At 39.2% G+C, this 25,875-nt stretch overlaps 1 protein-coding gene across 1 annotated transcript in view; it reads left to right on the top strand.

Annotated features, from left to right (window-relative positions):
• Nucleotides 1–25,875, top strand: part of spock1 (SPARC (osteonectin), cwcv and kazal like domains proteoglycan 1) — a 205,514-nt gene that overhangs the window by 65,832 nt on the left and 113,807 nt on the right. The window contains exon 3 of the mRNA XM_041797800.1: nucleotides 16,504–16,512. Coding sequence (XP_041653734.1) covers nucleotides 16,504–16,512 — 9 coding nt within the window. The remainder of the gene's footprint in view (nucleotides 1–16,503; nucleotides 16,513–25,875) is intronic.

Below are 25,875 nucleotides of genomic sequence, written 5' to 3'. Positions count from 1 at the left end.
GGATTCAATTACAGTCAGTTTTTTTTTTCCCTTTCTATCAGCGTAGGTTCCCTCTAATGTAGCAAATTGAAGATCTATCCACCAGTTAGAGAGTAGAAATAGAAAAGGAGATGCTCAGTGTTATTTTCTCTCTCTGGTTTTATTCCAAAAAAATCCCTTTACACACTTTCTCATATGATTTAGCTTTAGATGCACTGAAGACAACACAAGCATAGCATAGCAGGTGGGTTGTTCCCTGTTTGTAATTTTCATTCTAAAGATCTTGTTACCACTCAACAGTGACAACAAGGCAACATCTGCCTGCTAGAAAAAGAGACAATGTGAAGGAAAATGGAAATGTTCAGGACAAGCTGTTGAGTATTTTTCTGCTACCAGGAGAAACAGGCAGCTACAGCTTTGTTTTTCACACCCAGTCGAGGTTATGGAAGCATGGCAGTGACAGGAAAGCACCGTGTGAGAGCTTAGACTGTTAGCAGCAGCAGCAGTCTATTCTTCATCATCATCTTGCTCATGGCTGCACACTCTCTGGTGGAGCTCACCCCGCAGATAAGAAAAATCAAGGACCTGGACTGGCAGTGCACTAAGTCTGACAGAGCTGCAGTCAAGTAGACAAAAAGACAAGCAACAGCACTTCCCTATTATTTTTCTCTGCAGCTCGTTTCTTGACCCAGTCAAACACCCAGAGGCAGCAGGCAGCAGACCTGTAGCCGTGTCAAGCTAATCTGGTGACATGCTTTCTTATCTATTATTTATCACACTGTGTCCGGCAGCCTGTCTTCCCTCCAGCTTTAGATCTATAGGTTGACCTCGACACAACTGTGAGTTGCTGCGAGGCTTACACTGTGAGGAGGCAATGATCTAACAGCAACAAACACGACATGAAGCGAGGTGTGTGGAGAAAATGTGTGAATAACAAGCTGAAGGTTTCAGACTTTTTTATTCCTTCCCTGTCGGTTTCTTTCTGCCTCCACCTTGATCTCATTCTGCTCTGTTCAGTCTCCATCACTGTGTTTAACTCCACCATGTGGCTCAGTTTCTCACCTGCTTTCCTCCTCTCAATCCCCGTCACTTACTCTAACAGCCACTGTTTCAGATGGTGTGTCAGTCAAAAGGTCGGTGGTGCTGCCATGAATACCTCTGTGGTGGGGCACAGCAGTGTATCGATCTTATAAGATTGCTAAAATAAGAAGACGCTAATTGAAAGATAATTAAAGTTTCCTTTTCTAAAATGTGAGAACAGGCTGCTTTTCTGTTTTAAAGTCTCTCTTAAGACTCTGAAAAGCAATGTCTAAATTTTAGGCATGTGTATTTTCAGTGTTGAATATAGGGATGCTCTGATCAGGTTACTTACACCCAATCGTTAATCACCTATGAGTGAGATCAGCTGATCAACGGCACAGTACTGATCATGTTTTGTTTTGATATTTCAGCTGGTTTAGTGGTCGATCTGTTACCCATTTTCATGTCCTGAGACCATCAAGTGGTAGAATAACCTCATAAAAGGAGCACAATAGTCATCCTTAATCAGTCAACAAGATGCTTTTACTCAGTCTGTTTAACAGAGCAGCACAAAAACCCACAAGGAGCAATGCAACAAGTATTCTACAGTAAGGACGACTGAATTACAAAATATAATGTGCCATTTATTGTGCTTAAAATACAATGAAGAATGTCATTTTTGCCAACCTACTTCGGCATGAGTATGTAATTATTAGGGAGGGATGGGTTACTTGTTGTGTGAGTGCTTGTATACAAGGCCTGCTAGTGGAACGGTTAGCTCAAGTTAGCCACAGCGACACTTTTGTAAGAAACAGACAGCATTCCTTTATCAAAGCAAGCACAGGGAGAAGCACTGAAAACTTTCCGCAACAGATGTTGTCGCTCTTCTGCTGACCTGCTTTGGCATGAGTATGTGATAGTTAAGGGAGAAAGGGTTAGTTGTCGTGAGTGATTGCATACAACAACTGAAAGCTTTATGTGACAGAGAAGATGTTTTCACTCTATCCCCGGTCTGTTTTGGTATCATTACGGTCGGCTTGTTGGGTTTATCTAGGTTTATCTACTCAGAACTGGACCACATTTCTTGTTACAACTACAGCAGAGAGCCACACTGAAAGCTTGTCTTGGTAGAAAATGTCTTGCGCGTCTCCTGTAGTGATGTGTCCCCTCCCCACATACAAGAGCACAGAATAAAGGGAGGATATTTTCTCCTCACTGTTCTGACAACAACATCAGCGCTGTGGTTGACTCGTGTGTGTGTAGGGGCGTGTATTTCTGTGTTGCCAAACAGATGCAACAAAAGATGAGCAGGAGGGGAAGGGGGATGATGTTGCTCAGGGCTCCGTGTAACATTCAGTCTCCACACAGAGAGAGGGAGGGAGAGAGGAGAAAAAGGAGCTATGTGATTTTAAGTCACCAGTAACAGTTAATTTCATCTAAATAAGGACAGTACCAGGGGTGTAACATAACTTTTATACAAAACATTATTTAAATTTTAGTCATTTTTTCAGTTTTATGGTTTATTTATTGACTACACCTTCTTTACCCTTTTCAAAGTTCAAACCTTTTAAGGCTCTCTGCTGAGACATTATCAAAATGTGCATGTGACAGTACCCCATTTGTGATGCCTTTCTTTGAGGTACATTAAATGACATGGGCAGGTTAGTCGGGATAGCTAAAAGGGGTTTTGTTGCCGCATTTACCCAGTTTCAGTGAGTCACGTTTTCTCATGGTGCTTTTTACCACTCTTCAGCCTTCAGAAGTGTATTTCTTTCTTTGCTTGCTACCTCGCGCCTTTTATTTTTTAAAGTAATCTTCCTCTTCACTCATCTCTTCAAACGTTTGGCTTTACAGTCACTTGACATTAGGACTGAAATGGCCCTGCATATACCCAGACAGCCAGTCATTTTGATAAGTCCAAAGTGTCATTCACTGTCTGCCTTTCTGTACCAATTGTTTCTGTCATTTATGCTCTTCTTGTGTCTCTAGCTCTCTTGTTTTGCATTACCTGCTTGAAACCACCTCATCTGAAATAGAGAACAATCAAAAAATGGCTGTGATTTGGAACTCTAATACAAGCACATTTATCGTGGATCCTGTTTTCTTCTTTTTTTCTTTTGTTTTTTTTGTTTTTTTTGTTCATTCCGTTTTAAGCCCCAACTTGACTAGAGGATCTGGCAGCAGTCCTCTTTAGTGGGGCGTCTTGGACTCATCTGTTGCAGACCTCTGCAGTGGAGCGAATGATGTACTGAATTTGTATATTTTCCACTCACTGTCAGAGGTTGGACTGTGTATTTCTCACCACAGGAGATTTTTAAGGATAAAAAACAAGAATTTACCAAGGGGGATAAAATAAAATTTAAGATACCACAAACTAAGGAAAACCCAAAGAGGGTAAGGGTTAGGTACCTGAACCCTAAAGGTTAAGGTTTGGGTAAGAGGGAGGGGGATAAAATTCAAAGTAACACACCACAAACTAAGGACCACCCAACAAGGTTTAGGATCAGGCACCTGAATCCTAAAGGTTAGGGGGATGGGGAGGGATGTATACATTTAAATTTAACACCACAAACTAAGGAAAACCCAAAGAGGGTTAAGGTTTAATTACCTGAACCCTAAAGGTGAGAGGGAGAAGTGTACATTTCAATTTAATACAGCACAAACTAAGGCAAACTCAAAGAGGATCAGGTTTAGGCACCCGAACCCTAAAGATTAGGGGGAGGAGGATGGAATTCAAAATAACACATCAGACACTAATAAAAACCCTAATCGATGTTGGTACTTTCCACCCCACGTTGAAGGTTGCTGGGATGTGGAAGTCTGCAACAGATGAGCCCAAAATGCCCCCCCCATCGCAGTCTGCAGCCAGATGCCTCTCCAAGCTAAACTAAAAAGACTCCTGTTCCAGACCTTGATCAATTGATTTTTGTTTCAAATATCCAGAAACTGTGAGGAAATAAGAGGAAAATGGACAAAAAGCCAGCTTGGAGAGTTTACTAAAGGAAAAGAACTCTAAAGAGTGGGAAGATAGAGGGATATTCAGAATAGCAGGATGCTCAGTGAAGGTTTTTCCCTCATTAATGTGAAAAGAAAGCACAGATTGAAAAGGAAGCACATTTTTGATTCTTGGCTATGAGCCATATTGTTCAGTTGTGGGATGTTTTCAGCTGTGGAGGAGAGGGGAAGAGAGTTGATGAATGAGGGAGAGTGTAAAAATAGAGAGCTGAAAGGAATCAGTGGGATGTAAGCCTAGAGAAAAGAAGTTTTGTACAAGTTTAAAGCACCTGAACTGGTTGTGAGTACAAGTGTTATTGTTTGGTCAGATTCTCTGTAAAGAAGGTCACACTGTGGAGGTAACACTACACTGTAATGAAATGATAAAGCTGGGTTTGTTGTTAGTAAAAGCAAGGTTGGGTGTTATGGTAGTATAGCTAACCACAAACCAAGAGGCAAACTTGTGCGAACATACATAACAGTACGTTCCCAGCGCCCTATTTCATATTCAGTGTTACCTGTGTGTTCATATGAATGAGCTGCTTCCTGTCAGTCTTGAGACTGTAGTCGCGATATTGAATAGACCCTTGAAGAATACACTCCAATATCCGTACTCTCTTGTGCCTCATCCTTTCTCCCCTCCATGATTACGTATCCTTGACATCTTACCTTTTTTTATGAGTCCACAATCTTTCTTCTGTTTCCTTTGGGCCTAGCCTCAATCTATGCTTTGTCTTTCTTCTTGTTTGTGAAATCATCTATCTTTGCTGCTGGCATTGCATTGAGTTAATGTTGACTAAACCTATATTTCCCATGAGAAAGACTAGAGTAAGACAAGCTAGAAATAGATCTTTAATGGGAAAATATCTGATTAAAAAACAACATTCAGTTTCATCATGGAGACTAAAACAAGACAAAGATGTTAGTACTGGACTGTTGGACATTCAAAATCAGTAATATTTCTTCAGTGTGTGTTTAATTGGTAGGAACAGAAACAGAGATGAGGTGTTGGAACATTTAGGTTTTGCCAGTATTTTCTTCAGTATATTTTTAAGTGAAGTATTGATAGTGCATTAGTGTTTAACTTTTATATAAATTTGACAAAATAGCTTATTAAAGAAGTTAAAAGAAAATAAATTAGCCTGAAATGTAAGGGATATTTATCCCTTAGAATTCCGAGGAAACTTTCTTACTCTTTCGAGAGCCAACAATAGCCAGTAAGGGCCTGGGCTGAAGGGAAGTCTCCGCCCTCCCTTGTGATGTCACCAGATCAAGTCATATTAGTAGTGGCTTTTTAGAGTCTCCAGTTGGAAAAAACCTGGACTTTTGCTCATAAAAACAGGTGTAAAATCCTCATTTTCTGTTCTATTGTTATGAGATTGAACAAGCTGAGGCTTCATGCTTTGGTCCAGTCGAGTGTTTCAGCTATTACTAAAGTATACAGTAAAGTATAAGTTTATGACATAATTGATTATGGATTAACTATGGTTTCATGTATGCATTGCATGGGATATATTTCACATTAGCCTGGGAAAGCAGCCATACAAAGTGTTTTGGAAGGACAGGACTTTTCAAAAAATATTTTAAGGTGCTTGGCCGAACATTATTATTAATGCACAGTTATCTCCACTTTGTAAAACAAGCTAACAAGCTCTGTTGAGAAAGGGAAGTGAGAGGAAACCAAAAAAATCTTGGTGTGCCACATATTTCTGCTTAAAGCTGCATCGCTTGCTGGCTGGTAAGATAGTGTAATAGGAACGAGGGTAATCAGGATGATTTTGTTTCTGAAGCTCGCTCACATTCTGGTATTTAGGGATTTCTGTAAAGCAGCACCAGATTTCACCAACTTTTCAAAACAATTTTAAACAACTACAAATAAACTGAAATTGTTTCAATCTACCCCTCAGGCTGTGCGCCTCTTGAAATGGCACCTCACACCTTTTTCTGTCACCTGGTTTAGCTGTTAGATTTGCAAAGCAGCCAGAGCTGTTCGCCCCTTTGTTGCTGCTGGCTTTTTCAAGTGACATTGTCTCTGAAAATGTCAGGCACTTTGTGTCATTTGTGTAACCATGGTGTTGTTGTACCAATTGTGCAGGGTTGGTTTGGACTGTGGTAATGGCATCTTTTGTGTTATATTTTCATGGGAACAATAATACTTAGTGACACTGACTGACTCTGACCTCCATTATCCTGCATTCTCTATTTCATATCTCAGCTGTAGAGACACTGGAGAATCTCACTGTTAAATCTTTTGCAAGAACTGAAAAAAAGCTCAGCATATACTGCAGAATGTGTAACATTACATTTAGTGAGAAGAGCTATCATGTACCTTTAGATACAGGCTGTAAAGCAAACACAAAAGAACTCAACTTTGCACGGTTTGAATAGACATTTAAACTTCTTGTTAGCTGTAAAATCCCCAATACCAGAGTCATTTTTCTGTTACTTTTGGGCTTTTATGCCTTTATTGCAGACAGGACGGTGGGATAAAATTGAAAACAAGGGAGAGATGGTAGGGAATGATGGGGAAGAAGCCAAAAGCAAGATTTGAACCCAGGCTTCCTGCTTCAAAGACAACAGCCTCTGTAAATGGGGTGCACAGACAAAACCACAAGGCTACTGGCTCCCCCAGTGAAATTTCTCTCATGTTTACACATCTCCATTAAATCCTGCAAAGGCACTCAAAGAAATCTCTCATTTTTCTGTCTGTTCTTTGAAGCTGATCCACTTCATTTCTCGTCTTTTACAGATTGAAGTCTTTTTATGCTGTTAGTTGATTTGTAAAAACATAATAGAAGGAAAGAACTTAGATATGTTTTTGTCTTTAACAGTCTTTTCCACACCAGGCTTTAAGCCATTCACACATATTACCATCTGTCAGTAAATAAACCTGCTGACCATGATGAAGCAAACATGTCTGCTCTCTCTGTTGCTGTAAATGCTCTCAGTGTGACCCTGCAGCAGCAGTAATGGAACCACTGACAGATGAGTTCATACTCAGCCAGTTAAGGCTGATCTTCATGACCTAAAATTAAAATGAGCTTGAGCTCCTGTCACACTGCTATTAACTTGTAATGCCCCAAACTCATTAGCCAACTACTGATCCAAGTAATCTGTCTACATGAAATTACTATGCAGAAATTCTAACACTTGCACAAGTCTGCACTATATATTTGTTATGAAGTGGTTCATGCAGCACTCTTCAAAAAGCCCAGATTGTCTTATTTACATGGAATGTACAAGACATTGTCCAAAATATTTATGTGGGAATTAATTTAATTTCCCTGGTAAAACTTCAAATTAAGTTTTACCAGACAAGCATTTTCCTGATTATTGTTCAGTGCACAGTTGAAATCACACAGTAGGAAATGGTGTTTGCTACTTCTTCGTTAAATAATAATAATAATAATGATAATAATAATAATAATAATAATAATAATAATAATAATAATAATAACTTTATTTGTATAGCACCTTTTAAAAACAGAGGTTTACAAAGTGCTTAACATTAAACAGAGTTACAATTAAGAAAAAGCAGCAAAACACAAGGAAAGAACGCAACAGGAAGGACAAAACCCCAACGACAGAAGTTACCCATGAACACATAACCCCAACATCATAATCACTGTGATTGTGAAATGATATGTATCACCATACATGGGTCACAATATGATACATGGCACTTACTGATATTGTTTCCTCATGTCTCAATCTTTGCTTGGTTTGTTTTTACTCTCATATGTTGTAGCTTTGGACAAAAGCATTTGCTAAATGACATCGCAGCATTAAACACAAGCAACACTTTACATCAGGGGTCATCAAGTCCATTTTCACAAGGACCAGCTTTTTCCTGACTGAAGCTGTGGGGGTCGGACATTGAAATAGACAGAAATAAAATCAACTTTTTCGTCTAATTAACATATTCTTGTAAAAGTGTCCTTCTGAAATGAATGGAACTTTATAGGCCTTTCACAGTGAGGTCAGTCCCTATCGCCTCTCCTGCAGCCAGCCACAAGGAACAATTAAGATGTTTAGCTACATTTTTCTGGAGCCCTCTTGGTGTCTATCACTGAGTTTGATGCTAATATGCTGTGTCCTGATTGGTCAAAGACATGTGCTGGAAACTGATCTTCTGTGAAGATTCCAAGAGGGGAGAACTGCACTCTTAAAGAGTCTCATGTGGAAAATTAATACCAGAAACTGCAACTTTGTTTAAGATAACAATAATAAGTTTGTTTTTACTTTGCCAAATTACAGAAAGACTAGTTTGCTTCTTGTCTGATAAGCTGCTGGGCTGAAGGTTTTATTTAAACTTCAAGGAAAAAAGTTAAACTAAAGCATGCCATATTTTTGCCCTGTCAATTTTCTGAATTTTCATCATTGACTGACATTTTACAGATAGAACAGAGAAAATAGCTTGCTGTTATTGTGTCAGTTATTTATTTCATAGTGTTTATTAGTGAATAACGTGTTTTCAACAGCAAAATTTTGAACGTCAACATGGTACTGGTAAAAATCAGACAATACTGATACTGGTTTTGATACAAAGGCACAAAAAGTAGAAATCCTAAGCACCAAATTGAGAACTTCTTTTATTCATCAACCTGAACACAATGCTGGTGCATAGGACATCACTTACAGTGCCTATAAAAAGTATTCCCCCCCTCGGGTTTTTTACAGTTTTATTGATTTTAGAAATCAATCATGGCCAATATAAATGTGTTTTTTGACAAAAACATACAACAAAACCCTCTAATGTCAAAGTGAAAACATTTATACAAAGTAATGTCAATTAAAATAGAATATTACTGTAAAATAAGTGACTGCATAAATATTCTCCCCCTTCAGTATTTAGTCAATGCACCTTTGGCAGTAATCACAGTGAGTCTGTGTGGATAGGTCTAGATTAGGTTTATGCATCTGGACACTGCCATATTACTCCACTTGTCTTTTCAGGACTGTTCAAGCTGTCATGTTGCACTGGGATCGAGCATAAACATCCCATTTCAAGTCCAGCCACGAATTCTCTTTTAGACTGAGGTCTGGGATTTTGACTTGGCCACTCCAGAACATTCACCTTGTTGTAGTTCTAGATAGCATTGGCTGTGTGCTTCTGGTCATTGCCTTGCTGGAAAATAAATCTTCTCCCAAGCAGTAGTTTTCTTTCAGACTGAATAAGATTGTCCTCCAGGATTTTCCCACATTTTGCCACATTCATTTTACCCTCTACCTTCAAAAGCCTTCCAGGGCCAGCAGCTGAGAAGCATCCCCACAGCATGCTGCTGCCACCATCAAGCCTTACAATAGGGATCAGTGGCGGCTGGTCAACAGGGTGGTGCTAGGGCGCTGTACCCCCATGACTCTCCTCAAAGAGAGGACAGATCTTAAGTTCATTGAATAGTTTTTTAAACATTTGCTTTGAAATCAATACATTTATATGAATATAGATAAACTCTACCATGCACTGTATAAAGATGATTTATTAAGAGATTCTAACGTATAATTTGCAATAAATTAGTAGAACACGAATGTTCTAAGCGTTTGCCTTTACTTCCTGTTCACTCAATCCCTCCTTGGGGCACAGGGCTCCTGCACCCACAGCCTTCCATTGACCTTCGTATCGTATCAGCCAAAATGAGTTTTAAAATATCGGCACATCAGCTATCGACAAAAATCCAATATTGTGCATCCCTAATGTTAAATATATTCTTATTTTAAAATATAACATCTCATTTGCCATGAGTAATCAACTTGTAGTATGCGATGGCGTCTGTTTCTGTTCAGATCCTGATCTCAATCCGTATTCTCAAGTGCTGTCCGCATAATATTATTCTATCAAATCAGAATTTTACCTACTGATGAGGTTTCATAACTTGTTCTTGAATGCACCATATCTTATTGCTTTTGTGTTTTTTTATCTACACTCTCTTCCTTCAAGCTGCAGAAGCAAAAAATGAAGACATCTAATGCAGTGTGTCTAAAATCCACTCCCTCCCCTGCTCTGTTATCTAAAACTCATAAATCAGCTTGAAAAGATCATACTGATCAGATCCCAGACCAGTTCTTGTCTATAAGTAGGATACAGTTTTAGTGGAGAGCAGAGAGAGAGAAAAGAGAGGAATGAATAAGGCACTATGGAGGAAAGATGAGGGAGGGAGGGAATTGGGCAAGCATCCAGATGGATGAATATAATGCTGATAGTACAGAGTAAATTTTTAATGCTGTTTAGTTTCCACAGAGAGGCCCCAATTTGCATCCTCATCCCCTGATTATGACATCCTCAGTCAGCACTCCGGGCTCTGCTTTGCCTATTTTAATCCTAATGCGAGTATTTGTGCAAACCAATACTAACTTGTGAGTAGAAGCGTGTCCACAAATACACATAGATACACATTAAGTGGAGGTTACTTCTGCTGAGAGCAGCTCATCGGGCTGAGACCGTCCATCCACACCTTGTTTCCCCTCTTAATCAATTCCAATCCCTCTATACGTTTTCCTGTCACACACTTCCTCAGAGACCAGCTATCAGATGAGTTCTGGAGCCCTTGACTTTTAACTGGAGGGGTGGAAAAGATGAACTGACCTGCTGGAGACTCAAGAGACAGCAGCTGTGAAGAGGTTATCTTGGATGTGAAGGACTTTGACAGATTGTATCTTAAAGTAAAATGAAATCAAAGGTTTATCTGTGTTCATGTGATGCAAATGCATCCTTTTCTTTACTGATTTAGTAGCTAAAAACAAAAGGAACTAAACCTGCCCCAAAGCAAGTATTTTTTCACTTCTTTATTTGAATTTCATTTATATGGTTCAGGGGGGGACGAATTGCTTATAGATAAAGCCGTAATAGCAATGATACTTTGTTTGTTGATAGACTGTGCAGGCTTTTTCTGCACCTTTTAATGGTCCAAAAACAAGCAGAGCCAAGGTTGTACATTGTAAACAGAGGTTTGACAAGTGTAAGATATTTGTGGTGCTTAAATACGCCTCTCCTCTGCTACTCTTAATACAGACACAGCACTTTTCCCACCCCGCCTTCTCCAGTTTCTCTCTACTTTTGCCTAATCTTATGTCAATATTCTCTAGTAGTGCATTTCATTAATAACACAACTTGCCTTTTGAAACCTGTCACTAAAAATTCAGTTATCACAACAGCTGATGCTGGTGTGGATGAGGATTTTTACTGATCTGTATTGATCAGTGATCTGCTGTAGAAAACTATTAAAATATAATGTTTGAGGAAGGCTTGACATCAGTTCTCTGTTGTGCATCAACAGGAGGGACATAACAGCAAAGGAGACTGTGACTCGATGGGTAGAGTTGTGCATCTTGAAACTGGTGTCTTTAGTCTGATTTCATGGCTGCAGCCTGGCGTGTTGTTGCTAACACGTCATCCTCAGCAGATGGCTGAGAATAGTGTGAGACAGTAAAGTTGCATAACAGGTGCAAAAATATTCAAACATCAGACAATGTGTATGTGCAACAAGACTGATGAAGATTACACTCTTCATGACTTATGTATGGTCCAGTATTTGGGGCAGCCTGATGACAAACCCGGTTTGGTTTCTGGCAGCTTAGCTTGTACTGTTCTTGCTGGATTTAGCTTTTCTTATGTAATCATCAAATGAATGAAAAAGTTCATTCTGCTTTCTTTTAACAATCCAACACATCACTCTGAATATGTCCATGTATGTTTTTATAAAGGCTGTTTCTCAAATTGGCTGTGAATATCATTGTATTATTCCCACCCAGCAACAGTATGTACAAACTTTTAAAGTGACTTTATTGAAATAATCAATCTTCTTTATTTACTTTTTTGTTTATTGGTTTTCATTCACATTTAATGAACATAAGCCAGATTAAAGCCATATGCCAACGTCCGTCTGAGGTCTCATAGCAGGTTGATGCACACCCACACAAATATGCAGGCATCCTCACCAAACATTAACCTGACACAAACAACAAAACACACCTGTCAGTCACACGTTCCAATACTTTTGCTCACATGAAAAATGGCTGGGTTCAAACAAAAAGTGCTATCTTCAGATCCAGATGTAAATACCAAGAAATAAAAGCTGAAATGCTGATCTAGTGCCTCATATTTATCTTTTGATGTAAAACCCAAATATTTACAGTCTACAGCAAAAATAAAGGAATTGGCCCCACTGTTCCAATACTTTTGAAGAGGAGTGTAATCACCACTCTGTAACCATGACAAACTCGTACCGAAGAATGTCAGCAGAAGTGGAAAAACACATTTTCCAAGTGGAGCTTCTCAAGATAGATTTGTCTGATGACAGACGTGGAGTCTGGCAAATTATCTGCTTCGCAAGGTTAATCAAACACTGCAGAAACCAGACAGCAAAGTCATTTGTACAGTAGTCGACCATGACACACATATATCAATGCAAAAGGTAATGTGTGATTTTGCACGGAAACCAGGAATCATTTTTTTCATCAGAGTTAAAGTGCATGGAAGGAGAAGGAGCTGGAAGGAAGTGTTTCAGTGACAGAGTGTTTTGGACATCACTGTTAAGCGCTGGCAACAAATGCACATTCTTCCTGATGTCTTTCAATTTAAAATGCAGGTGTAATACAGTGGTTCAGGAATGAGTCCTAAAACGCAGCAGTCAGTTAGCATTTTAACACATCCAGTTCCCTCATCTGAAAGTCTATGGGATTTTTGACCGAGTTTCTGGTTAAAAGCCTGAAATAAGGTCTGTGGTGAACACAAGCTCAAGAGAGTTTGACGTTTTGTCCTATGACATAAAATACATCTGAAAAGATCCTTTGAATTGTATATTTTTTCATGTCCTAATAAAGGCGGTTGCTAACTAAGACTACAGCGTTTGTTGTGATCGTAAACACCATCGCCCCAATCAGCGGCAACTGAACCTGCCGCTCACTCGATCCATGGGTGATGACGTTAAATTCAGTTGACCGTGTTGTAGTTCAGTAAAGCATGCCATTAGCTTTTTACTTTGGTAAGTTATATTTACGGACCAGCTATGATGTTTATATATCAAAAAGTGAAAGTTTCCTAAACTTTTATCGGACACAGATCTTATTTTCTAAAATGATTCAAAAACCCATTGTAAAATCCCATAGGCTCACCGCAGAGGGAACCCATGCAATGCTAATGTCTGGGTTTTCCCTACGAAATTACATTGTGACTGCACCACTCTATTGCTTACGTTGTTGCTGAGTCTTGTGCACTCTTTTTAGGTGTTAAAGAAGCATCAGTTTTCATTCAGACTGTTTCATTAAGAGCTAAAATGTCATCATAGGAGCTTTAATTTTGATATCAACATACGAGGCATTATTTGTTTAACCAAATTTCTATTTTGTTGATTTACTACTCTGTTATTTTGGGACAATGTGATAATTTTGTGTTTTATCCCACAGTTGAAGTGCTTTCCTCAGCTCAAGCCATTTATAGCTCATAAATCCAACTATGTTTGTGTTTGTCTGCAAAAACAAAGTATTAGGTTTTATGTTTACTACAGCAGAACTCAAATTTCTGACCTTGACACAACAATCTGGGGTTCACAATGAGCACAATACAGCCAGACATGCTGATTTGTAGCTTTTTTCCTATTACGTGTCTGTCCCTCTCCTCCTTAGAGGATACTGTCTGAACACTGCAGCCTAGATTCTCTTGATCATTCAGCTGCTAAACACCAGCATCTAATGGATTTAATCACTGCGACATGGAGGTGTTAGAACACAAACATGCAGTCAATTAACTATAATTAAAATGGAGGCGCTGCTAAATAAACTGCAACATGTACAGTTTGATAATAAAGGAATCTCATTTCCACTGACAGATGTTGTGCCACATTTTAATTAAACCCCATGAACAACTTAATTAAACATTTTAAATTTTTGGTTGCCGTCCACAGTGTTTCTATTTCAAATGGATCCAGCTGAAAGACTCCCTTCACTCTGAAAGTCTCTGTCCTATTAAAAAAATCCAGCACCACCTCCATCAAAGACACTATGATTATAACGACAGAGTTTTATCTCCTTGTAATCACTTTAAAGGGTTTGAATGACATTGGGGCAGTGTCGCAGAGAGCTAAACAGCAAGTTAATGCTTCTAAGATGAGCGCACTAAAATATTAATGGAGGTCCAAGGCAAAGAAAGGTCATCCCTGAGACTTAGGGGGAATAATAAGAAGTCTAATAGCAACCTCTGAAAGCTACAATAAAACCAGCTACTAAAAAATCTGTGACCTTACATCTCAGGCAGCAGCACCTCAGCTGCAGTCCTCCACTGGACAGAGAAAACGATGGGAAAAGCTGTTATCTGATGATAACAGATGAAACACTTCCTCTTGTAAACACAACATGTTTGTAGCTGCAGGTCAAAATGAACTGAGCTAGAAAACATGTCACACATTGAACAGATGGTAAAAAATCAACAAAACAACAAGTGTTTATTCTACAAGGTCTTGTTTATCCAGTCCAGTATTTTTCTGGTAGCTTCACAGCTGAGGCGCATCAGGTGGTCAAACCAAGCTACTGAGGCGGGGTTACATGCTATGTGGTAAGTTAGCACAGATGCAGTAATACCTCTTTTTCATCTTAAGTTAGCTTAAATGAATTATATTAATGAGACACAAAAAATGCAAAGTGCTAACTAGCCTCTGCAGTAATGACAATCTGTAAAACCAAACTTGACATAGTGGAGATACAGAATTTGTACAATACAAATAGGAAAAACAGCTTTTTTTCCATTGATGTAGCAATGTATATCTGTTCTATAAATGATCTGCTAACTGATGGTTAGATTGTATTAAAATAACTATGCAAATCTAAACATCCCCTTTTTAAACATTTTATTTGAGTACACTGAAAGGTGACTACGTTGTAACTTTGTGGCAAAAAGCTTAAAACCTGCCTCAGCTCCATCTCTGTGTCTGTTTTAGACTGACCAAAAAGTTAGATAAGTATTACTAATATGGCGGCCACCATTGTTGGGCTTCAGACCTCTTTTTTAGATAAATGACTGGTGATGTCACTGAGACTGGTCCATGCTCTATGGATAAAATGGATATTGTAGCTATGGACTCCAGGGGTAGTTAAGTCAACTTTTTGGAATTGGTTAGTTGTGATACTTACAGAACCTTACAAAGCCAGCATGAATGGAGATGGTAGCTATGGGCGTTGTTTAGTTGTTATGCAAGCCGGTGATCGATGACTGCTTGTGGAGCGATTAGCTCAGATGTAGTTATAGCGGCAGTTTAACTGCTCTGGAAAGCTTTTCTTTTTTAGTTGAAAGTGGAGAAAAGAACAACACCAAAAGCCTTTCTAGGTAAAGAAAATTTTTCTCCTCTCCCAACCGGCCTTGAGTTAGGTTGACGAGATTACTGGCATGGTTTAGTTGCATTGAAAGCCAGTCAACAGTTGCTAGTGCAGGTGAAGCAATTTGCTTGAATGTAGCTGTAGCAGTAGTTTGATCAGAACTAGACAACAGGCCTGTCCTGCCCTGACTGATTTCATAGCTTTATTTATATTTATTTTTGTCTTTTAACCATTTCATCAACAGTGAGCCCCTCCAAATAATACTCCCCACAGTTTGAAACATTTTGCCTCATACTGCACCGATACAAAAGGTAGTCTTCATGTCAGTTATTGATGATGTTGCATCTAGAAGTGATTATTCAAACCAAGAGTGTAAGACAACATCAACTGTAAGCAGCTGCAGAAAAATACTAAGCAAAGCCATAGAGAGCTTCAGTTTCAACATGAGATATCCAAACTGAATTTTTCTTAATTTACTGCATGATGATAACCAGTGAGCCCCTCTCTCTCTCTCTCTCTCTCTCTCTCTTCAGACACACTCTCTTTTTCACATTGTTACATATGACTTTAAAGAAGCAACTATTCCTAGGAAGCTGTGGAAATATCTTGGTGGCTGTTTGGAAATTATGTTGGTATTACAAACGTCATAAATCTTATTTATCTTATTTTACACATAAAAGCTCTATATGTCAAAAAGGTGCCAAAATTCCTGGATGCTGTCAAGAGGTTGGCCTGTTTTGGCTTTGCATGCACACAACACCATCAACACACTAAACCTCCATCACTCTCCTTTAAGCCACCTTTTAGCATATTCAAACAACACTTAATCCATACACATTTTTAGTCATAACCCCACCTACCTGCTTATATTCTCTCTCTCTCTCTCTCTCAACCATGCCTCCACTCTAAGCCTGTACAATTTGTCCTAGATGTGTTTCAAATTACATGCCTCATCAAATAAGCCTTTCTTATAAGGTTGTGTGTGAGAGAATGTGTTTGTGTGAGTCCTTTGGTATTTCACCACCCTCAGAATCAGATTCCTATTAAACGAGTCTCTGGAGCTGAGCTCAGTGTTCAGAATGAGTAACACCGGGTTGTAATGGATCTGACAGACAGAGCATACTGTGCCGTTATCACTGACCTTTCTTTCTCTCTCTCCTCTCTCCCCTCTATTCCTCTGCCTCTCTGCTCTGTAACCATTTAAAGGAAGCAGAGGTAAGTAAATCCATTGTGTTTGTAATTTGATAACAATTTTCCAAAACATACTGCAGTAACCTCATGGAAGCCACACGTAATGCAGTGTTTGTCTAGCACTTCCTTTCAGACATTGTTGCAGAGAAGGTTTGACCGTTTCAATGCAGGTTTGGTAGCTGGGCATGTTTCTGTCATTACTGGGGCTGAAACCCTCCAGTTGATTTGATCGATTACCTGGTCAATGAGCTCTGTTCTCTACAAAATGTTACCAGTCAGACAATTACACGTGCTGTTTTCATAGGAAAGAAGCACTTAACCCATTATTTGCAGGGTTGGAGAGAGAGCTACTGTATTTCTTTGGAGCTGTACTGCGATATGGAGTGATAAGAACTGGACTGGAGGTCTTTAAGTGCATTCATGACAACTATGGGGGCAGTCACAAGGCACTGAAGTCGCCATTGTGGTGAGGGTCTCCTCCTGCTGCAGTGATTGCTTTTAGAATCCCACATCCAGAAAGTCAGCTTAGTTCAAGTCAGCCCCTGGAGGCTCACGTAAGAAAAAAGGAGTAAATTAATCCTTTCTGTGACCTGGCATAGCAACATTTCTACAAATATTAGCTAACTTATCAAACAGGGTTAGAACCTCATAAATTCATCCTGACCAGGCAGACTAGTTCATATTGTATGGGCTATTCAGGACAACACCTTCCCTATAGCAGTCATCTTGCAGGATGGCAAAAAATGCATTTGGCTTGATGGAATAACTTTATTTGATCTCCACCCTGGAATGTTTTGACTTCAGTGTGAAGTTTATAGACTGGGTTAGTCTTTAAATACAATAATCTCAAGGTATCTGTGGTGACTAATGTTATGTTCTCTCCCTAAATTGAACTGGGTAGAAGCACCAGACAAACAGCCCCACACACACACACACACACACACGCACCTTTTATATACAGGTATTTAAATATTGATGTATGTAGATGAAATTCTTTTGTTTTTTTCTCAGATTCTGAGCACTTCCTCACCTCCATGTTTAAGATTAATGATAGATTTTCGTCTTTCTGTTTTTTTTTTTTTTTTTTTATTAATTTTTATTTAAAGTGAACCAAACAAAGTCTTCCTCTGACATCAAACTGTCCCAAACTCCTCAGGCTGATGTAGAGCGATGATCCCCACTATATCTATGAGATGCACAATGATCATTGGTACTAATAAATAATCGTATGATATTGAAATTATTCAACAGAATTTTATTATCCGGATAATCAACTATTGACCAGTAAAATCCACCAATAACAAATGCATTTGCTAGCTCCTTCACGAGACTCCACATTCTGAATCAGTAGGTGGCTTTGCAGTATGTGGCCATCATTAAGCCCCAGAGTAGAGGAAGAAGCCACTGCTGTGCAAAGACCACAGCGCAGACTAATGGCTTTACTAGTGTAGAAGAAGGGGGAGAAAGGGGGAAAAGGCACACCTTTCTCTTGTTATTGTTTAGCTTGAATGTCATCAACCTTTCCTACTAGGGGTGTAAAGGTATATATATTCGTACCGTACCGATTCAGTACGGGCCTCTCGGTACGGTACAAACGTGTACCAAATTAATACATGTGGAACGAAGCTCATACACAGACAGAAAACCAGAGCGCAACTCACTGTCACAATGTCCTGGCAACCACACAACCACATCAAACGACAGCAACAGCCTGAATATGCCCAGAAAAAAATGTCCTGTTAAGGGACACTTTGTTGCCCAGTAAAATACAACAGTGGACAAAGACAACAACAATCGCGCTTACTTTGTTCAGCAGCTGACAGCACATCATCCAGCAGATCAATTAAAGTTTAAAAATGCTACACTCAAACTAGAACATCACTTTTAAGAGGAGGATTAACAAAAAGTCTCACCTGCTAGTTATGAATTTCCTATTCTTTAAGATAGTTTTAATTATAACACTGGTGCTCTGGCTCTGTGAATCAAATTAATTTTACCTTCAAATGTCAGCCTCGGAGGGGGGAGAGAGTCTCCATCATGTCTGCAGCTGTGTCATAGGTAAAGTTATACTCAGATTTCACACGGCTCTAACCTCTTTATCTGTCTAGATGGGCTGTGAAAAGTTCTCCCAAACTTTGTAGTAGGTCCCATTGGTTAAAAAAGTAATCCAGTGCTGAAGTTCGTGTTGAAATTGGCAGGATAGACGCTAATTTGCGTATTTAACAAGCTAACTAGCGGTTGTGTGATATTTATAATTTAAATGTTATTTATTCAGCCTATTTATTTTTATACAATTTAGTTTTGAAAAAAAATTAAAAATTAAATTTTCTTTATTTGCTTGAACTATCGTACCAAAAACGTACCAAACCGTGACTTCAAAACTGAGGTACATACCAAACCAAAATTTTTCTGTTCCATTACACCACTAATTCCTACTGAGGTTCAAAGTCACATTTAGCTACATGACAAACCCCATGAGTGTAACTTCTACTTTACACAGTGGCTGTGACCCACACACTCCAACAGACACAGGCAGCTGTAATAGAAACAATCAGCAGCACATCTGTGCCATATGTGGCTACAGCATTAACGAGAACCAGGATGGGGTGCTGCTGATAGAGGGAATACACTCATCTGAGATCGGCTTTGTGTAACTGGGTGTCTGCTTTGAGCGTCATGTCAGTGTATCTGTTCTGACAGCAGTGTCACCTGTAGACAGAGCATTTTCACATGCAGGGCTCACATAGAAAGTGCTCTGTTCTCTGACTGCTGATATTGATATTAAAGACTTTAATTGAAAAACTTGTGCCGCTGGATTTCACCAAATGACAGAAGCTTCTCGTCAGAACATACACACTTTACAATCGTGTTTCCAAAACAATTTATTGTTTAGCCCTTATCTCTTTCTCCATCTGTCTCTCAGGATCTGGTCAAATCCTGGGCTCTGCAAAGATAAATCACCGTTACACTTGAAGTTTTGATTTTATAAAGGGATTAGTGTTCTTGGGGACTTGTATCACAGTGAAATATTAAAACATCTCGAGGCACTTAGACAACAATTCAACCTTCCACTCAATCAATTTTGAAAGTATTTACAATTAAGAAACTTTGTAGAGACATTTGTCTCTCTCTCTCTCAATAATCCCACAGTTAGAGAAACAGTCCTAAACATGTCTGGATGTGGTTAAGAGCACCTACTACCATATCATCCTTAGGGCCTCTGATTTTAAATACCTGGTTTCTGAAATCAACATGGGAAACTAACTCACAAGTACAGAGGCAGAGTGTGGAAGAATTCCTAGGAGTGGAAATAAAAATGTCAGGGGAACTGCGCACAGGATTGACCCAATTTAAAATCATAAAAAGAGTCTATTGAATGTCAGCCAGGCTTCATAGAGGAAGTCTGATGAAAACCTGGGGTGTTAGAGGTGTCTTAACAACATATGCTTGAGAGTTGCCCCAAAGTTCATGAATTTTGCTGTGTGAAACATACCACTCTAGCAAAAAATCCCTGGCCAGGATACCCCCTTCACCCCATGTCTGCTTTTCTTGGGTGACCTCTCTGCTTTGAGCAAGCTAACTCCACCACTCAGACCCAGGCTGTCCTCATGTTAGGGGGAAACTTCTTGTTTAGAAATGGAAAGCTTCCTCCGCTACCTCTTGGCACTCTTTAGGCCAGTGTGCCACCCGAGGGTGATGATCATAAAGGTAGCTTGATAAGGTCGAGGACTATGGATTGAAATGTGGGCAGTACCACTCGTGTTAATGTCTGTTTGATGATGTTTAAAGCCCTGCAAAGAAAAAGCAGACATCAAATGTGACTACCTGTGCAGAATACTGTGTTAGAAGCAGATAAAATAGTGCTGTAAACGATGAAGCTGCCAATGGATCACTTTTAAAGTCTTTATTTATTTGTGTCTTGTTTTCTTTATCACTTTTTAGTCTCTTGTGTGTTGTTGTGGTTGCATTTAGTTTCGGTATTTCTTTATTGTTAAGGTTAGTTTGATTCTGCCATTACTGTTTGAACCACCTGATTATTTAAAAGCATGAAACCATTAATCCTGCATGGGGGTTTTAGGGGTTTTATAGGACAGGTGCATGTGCCAGGGCTACCTCTCAACTGGGCAGTGAGTGAACGTTTCCCCTGGGTGCTGAGGTGGAGCCTCAGAAGGGTGAAAGCTGGACTGGAACTCATTTTCCACCCTGGAGTTTCATGGTTTAGACCAGCCTGCTCCAGTTCCCAGTTACACTTTACTGGAGCTATTTAACTGTGGAGTGAGTAAACTGTGTCCACTGGGTCGTAAAAAGTATTTAAAGTCAATCAATTCAACCAAAATTAAGGTGTTAAAAAAGTATTAAAATGCAAGTCTAGAAGGTCTTGAATTTTGTATTTTGTTACTTTTTTTAGCCTCTAAAGAGGTTGTAGTTTTCCTGCTTTTGTTTTTTAAATTTGAAATTAGTCACACATGGGATTTTTGATGCGACCAGATCTGACCTGAATTATTTCCAGACTTATGGAGATGAATTATTGAAATGAATGCAACTCAATTATTGGGAACTATGGCTGATCAGCTGAGAGAGAAGTCAATCAATGACACATCAATGCTTTAAAATCAGAATTAAAGATCTTAATTATCCTAGTTTTAATCTTGTTTTTCTTTATACCTTATTGTAGGTGGTTCATTTTTTTAATTTAATGGCAGTGCTTGTAAATAGAGACTTCTAGATTCAAGGTAGCCACTTTTAGGCCACTTAATTTAAAATTAGACCTTCTATTCAGCTACTTCATATGGTATCTGCTTCTTTTTTCTCATAGTCTAATCTCTAAATACTCCAAGAAAGCTTAATTTACATACTACAATGATATATATACTACACATTCTTGTCTTACCATCAGCACAAGACACATACGCAACTGTGTTGTTAATGTAACTGAAGATGTCTTTAAAAGTATTAAACCCAACATCAGATTTTCTATATACCCTGTAGTATTTTTTTATCATACTGTTCTTTTTAAAAGTATATAAGGTCACTTTTAACATTTTGATATTACTACTAATGGTATTTGAAATGATTTGATGTACAGCAGTTACACTCTGGGAAAATGGCTCATTGGTGTCTTATGACTAACAATTGCATTGGGCTCACTACTGGTTCCTGGCTCTGCCTCTGACACAAAGATCAAGTTTAAAAATGGTCTCATATTTATTACTAGCTCGTAATCATGTCTTACCATGGGATTATGATATTATCTTTTTATAACAAGGTCATGTTTAATAGTTTAACAAGTCTTGCTGTTTTATAAGCCCCAGTCATCTTTCTGCCTGATAGAGGTGACTCCTCCTCACTGACTGTCAGCAGCAAACTCTGGTGCTGCAGCTGCTGTAGGGGTACAACATGTCAATGTTTCACATTTAACTATTTGCCAAGAAGTTATTATTGTATACATTAGGCTATATACAGAGGTGTCAAGTAACTAAGTACACATACTTCGTTACCTTACTCAAGTAGAATTTTTGGGTATCTATACTTTACTGGAGTAATTATTTTTCAGCTGACTTTTTACTTCTACTCCTTACATTTTCACACAATTATCTGTACCTTCTACTGCTTACATTTTAAAAATAGCCTTGTTACTGCTATTTCATTTTAGCTTGTTTTCATTCCGGCTTGGCATCATTCAAAAAAAAACCAAAAACTATCCAGATAAATCGCGCCATCCGGATAGTAGGGCTGTAGTCAACCAAAGAAAAACTTGGTCGACCAAAATCGCACCCAGGCACCAATTAATCGATTGGTTGTTCAGGTAAAAAAATGTCATTCAGTATAAGAATTTACCTCGTTGGGGACTAATTCAATCCATCCAGGCTCCTCACTGCACCTGCTTGATACTCTTAATGATCCTAAAATGAATGTAACAAGCGTTTGGAAGCATTAATGTATCTTTTCGACTCATCACGTTTTACTATATAATATAAGCGCCCACCTGCCTCTGATCTCTGTGATCCCGGCGCGGTAACTCTTTAAACTCACACAGCCTACAAAATAACCTCAGATCATCGTTTTTCATTCGTTTGTAACGGTAACTAATAACAGGATCACTTGATCCAGCCCACACTGTGTCATTTACAAGCATAAAGCAGGCGGCATGCAGCGTTTATTTACAGAGGTGAGAGGAAAGAAGTTTTCTTGTTAGGACTTTATGACCATCAGACATTGCCTTTTATCACCTGTCCTTTCTGTGTGGCTGGAAGAGAAGCTAACGCTAACGTGAACACTTTAAGGAGATTATAAAACGAGATTATACTACGCAGCCTCTTTGCCGACAGGTAAATTAAACTGACCACGGGAGTTGATACAGTGAGGGAGGGCAGAGCAGAGAGACTCAGCAGTGCCACTTCAACACAAACAGCCTGCAACTTTGTGACGAGTTGATGTGTTGTTTCTGAGTGTTAGTGCTGTAAAATATCAGAAAACATCCCACTCTGGTAGCTTTGTGTGCTTCTCTACCTCTAATTCCAAGAGCTGCATTGTTCCTGTTCCCAGCAGCACGTCTCTCTTTGCTGCTCACACGCTTTTGCCCCCAGACCAGCGTCTTGGGGGGGGGAATTCGCCGACCAGGGTGATCTTGGTCGACCTAAGCTTTCCGATCAATTAATTGACCAATCGAATTGAAGCTGTCAGCTCACCAGATAGAGTGAATTTGATCGTGGTTGGATGAGAAGTATAAACATAACACCATTCTGACACTGTATTGTTTGTACGCGATCCATTGCACCTTCGAACATGCATTGATTACCTCACTCTTCAGCAAGGAAATATCAGACGTATGTAGCCTAGTACGAAGATGTCCGTGGCAGAGACTCAAGAGAACTGGAGTGAAATGTCCCAACCAAGCACCAGCGAGGAGGTTGGTAGTACACATATATGGTTCTTGAATGTATTTGCATTGTACTAAAATACGTTCATTTTCAATGGGCATAAATACGGCTGAAACAGGTGCATCCCAAATTTTTCAACATTAACATTTTAATATAACAATATAGTCATTATGGCCTTTAGAAAAACTTTTTTTTTTTTTTTTTGAGGAGGTGGGGTAGTGCACTATGGTAGAATGGAATGGAATGGCAAAATGGAATAGAATGTATAATGAAATGGTAGAATAGAATGGAATGGAAAGTATAATGGAATGGAATGGTGGAATGAAATGGAATGGTAGAATGGAATGGTAGAATGGAATAGAATGTATAATGGAATGGTAGAGTAGAATGGAATGGAAAGTATAATGGAATTAACCTTGCAAAGCAGATGGATATGCCCGTTTTCTTGTTTTTTTTTACTGGGGAATCCATCTTGCAAAGCTCCCATCTGAACCATTTGGGCCCGGTTAGAAAGTGACAGGACCAATCAGTGATGAGGGGCAGTACTTTCAGGCGCAGCAGAGTGGTGACGTAAACAAGCAGCAGCAAGAGCTGGTGCAGTTATGGAAGAAAAGCTTAGCGTGGATGCTGCTAAAGTGCCAGTTTTATCAGAACTTGACAACATTTCTTTGTTAAAAGATGAACAAAGAACAGCAGTGAGTTGTTTTCTTTTCAAAAACGGCAAAAGTCGAGTACTTACATGTCTGTAGTCGCTATGTTTCGTGTTATTCCTCAGTAGCTGCGCACATGCAGCTAGAGAGCGGCTATGTCGTGTGTTTTGTTGCTGTGATTGGCCCGTAGAGATGTCACAGACAGAACGATCACCCAATCACCCTCTGAATTTTTTTCAAATCCTCCGCCTTTTCTCAAACGTTTCCTGTTGAAGCTTTCCCAGATGGATGTGTGAAACAAATCCATCTGGCATGTCAGGTTAGAATGGAATGGTGGAATGAAATGGAATGGTAGAATGGAATTGGCTCCTGTGGTGTGGCCTAAGCTTTTGTCCTTAATGGCATTTTTTTCCCCCTTACATTACTTTTACTTTTATACTTTAAATAATTTTGAAACCAGTACTTTTATACTTTTACTTTAGTAAAAAGCTTGAGTTGATACTTCAACTTCTACAGAAGTCTTTTTAAACCCTAGTATCTATACTTCTACCTGAGTAATGAATGTGAATACTTTTGACCCGTCTGGCTATATAACACCACATTACTCACTGAATTAATTCGTAACGTGGACGGTGGTTTGCATGTTATGAGCCGTGTTTTATATTGTACATCTGGTACTGCTAGCTTACCTGATTCATCTCTACCTGGCACATTTCCATCAAGCTGTGAACTTGTTCTGATTTTTGAAAAAAACAAAACAAAACAAAAAAACTTGCTCTTTTTAAATGGACTTTAGCTTGTATAGCACTTTTCTAATCATCTGACTACTCAGAGCACCTTTACACTGCAGGTCACATTAACCCTTGTGCCTCACATTCACACCCTTTCACTCACACGTTCATATACTTGTGCAGAGGTTCCTATGGAGCATTGGCCATCAGTATTAATCCCATCCAAATGCATCCATACACCAACAGAGCAATGGCAGCAAATTGAGGTTAAGTGACTTGCCCAAGGACACATTGACATGTGGCTGAAGGAGCTGTGGATCAAACCAATGACCTTCTGGTTACAAGATGACTGACTCTTCCTACTGAGCCACAGTGCCCCAGAGTTATTGTCCATCCCCTCCTTTACGCTGTCCTCTATTTGGGTGGGGGGATTAAGCATTTTAAAGGAACCAGTGTTCTATGCTTTTGTTTCCCGTCAGACAGACATAGACAGACCTCAAAACCAAGCAAACTGATTGGCTGTCAGTAAGATAGGGATACAGAGATGTCGAGGGAGAGGGAGAGGGAGAGGGAGAGAGGGCTGCAGAAAGAGATGGAAGTTGAGAGGAGAAACACTACCCAAATGCTGGTGCCCATGCTTTGCAAGAGTATGATCTGTTTGTTACTGTATACTGGCCCCCAGAGAATCGGCCTGGTTATCCAGTCAAACCACTCCAGGTCTGGCTATGTACAGAACTGAAGTTATATCTAGCTACAACTATTGCTTTTCATGTCTGTCACACTGATGGAAATGTAGTCAAAAAGGTTCATTGCCACAAATATGTGGACACTTGTTTTTTACATCCACGCTTACTTTGTATTATCTCTTTTCAAAACTGTTGGCATTGAAAATTGCATGGGAATAAAAATATTAAGCAATGAAAATATGTGAGCTATTAAGTGGTTAAATATGTGCGAATTTATGTCCCTGCTGTAATGCACAAGAAAAACAGCACTACAACCAAAAAAGAAGAGTGTCAGTGAGCAAAACAGATATTTATTATTATTTTTGATAGCATAAATTATCAACGAAAGTTTTCAAAAAGTGGGGGAGGAAGATGGGACAGGGTGGTCATGCCAAAATAA

This window comes from Cheilinus undulatus, linkage group 10, assembly GCF_018320785.1.
Source record: "Cheilinus undulatus linkage group 10, ASM1832078v1, whole genome shotgun sequence".
Classification (NCBI taxonomy): domain Eukaryota; kingdom Metazoa; phylum Chordata; class Actinopteri; order Labriformes; family Labridae; genus Cheilinus; species Cheilinus undulatus.
This window is presented reverse-complemented; position numbering and strand designations above follow the sequence as displayed.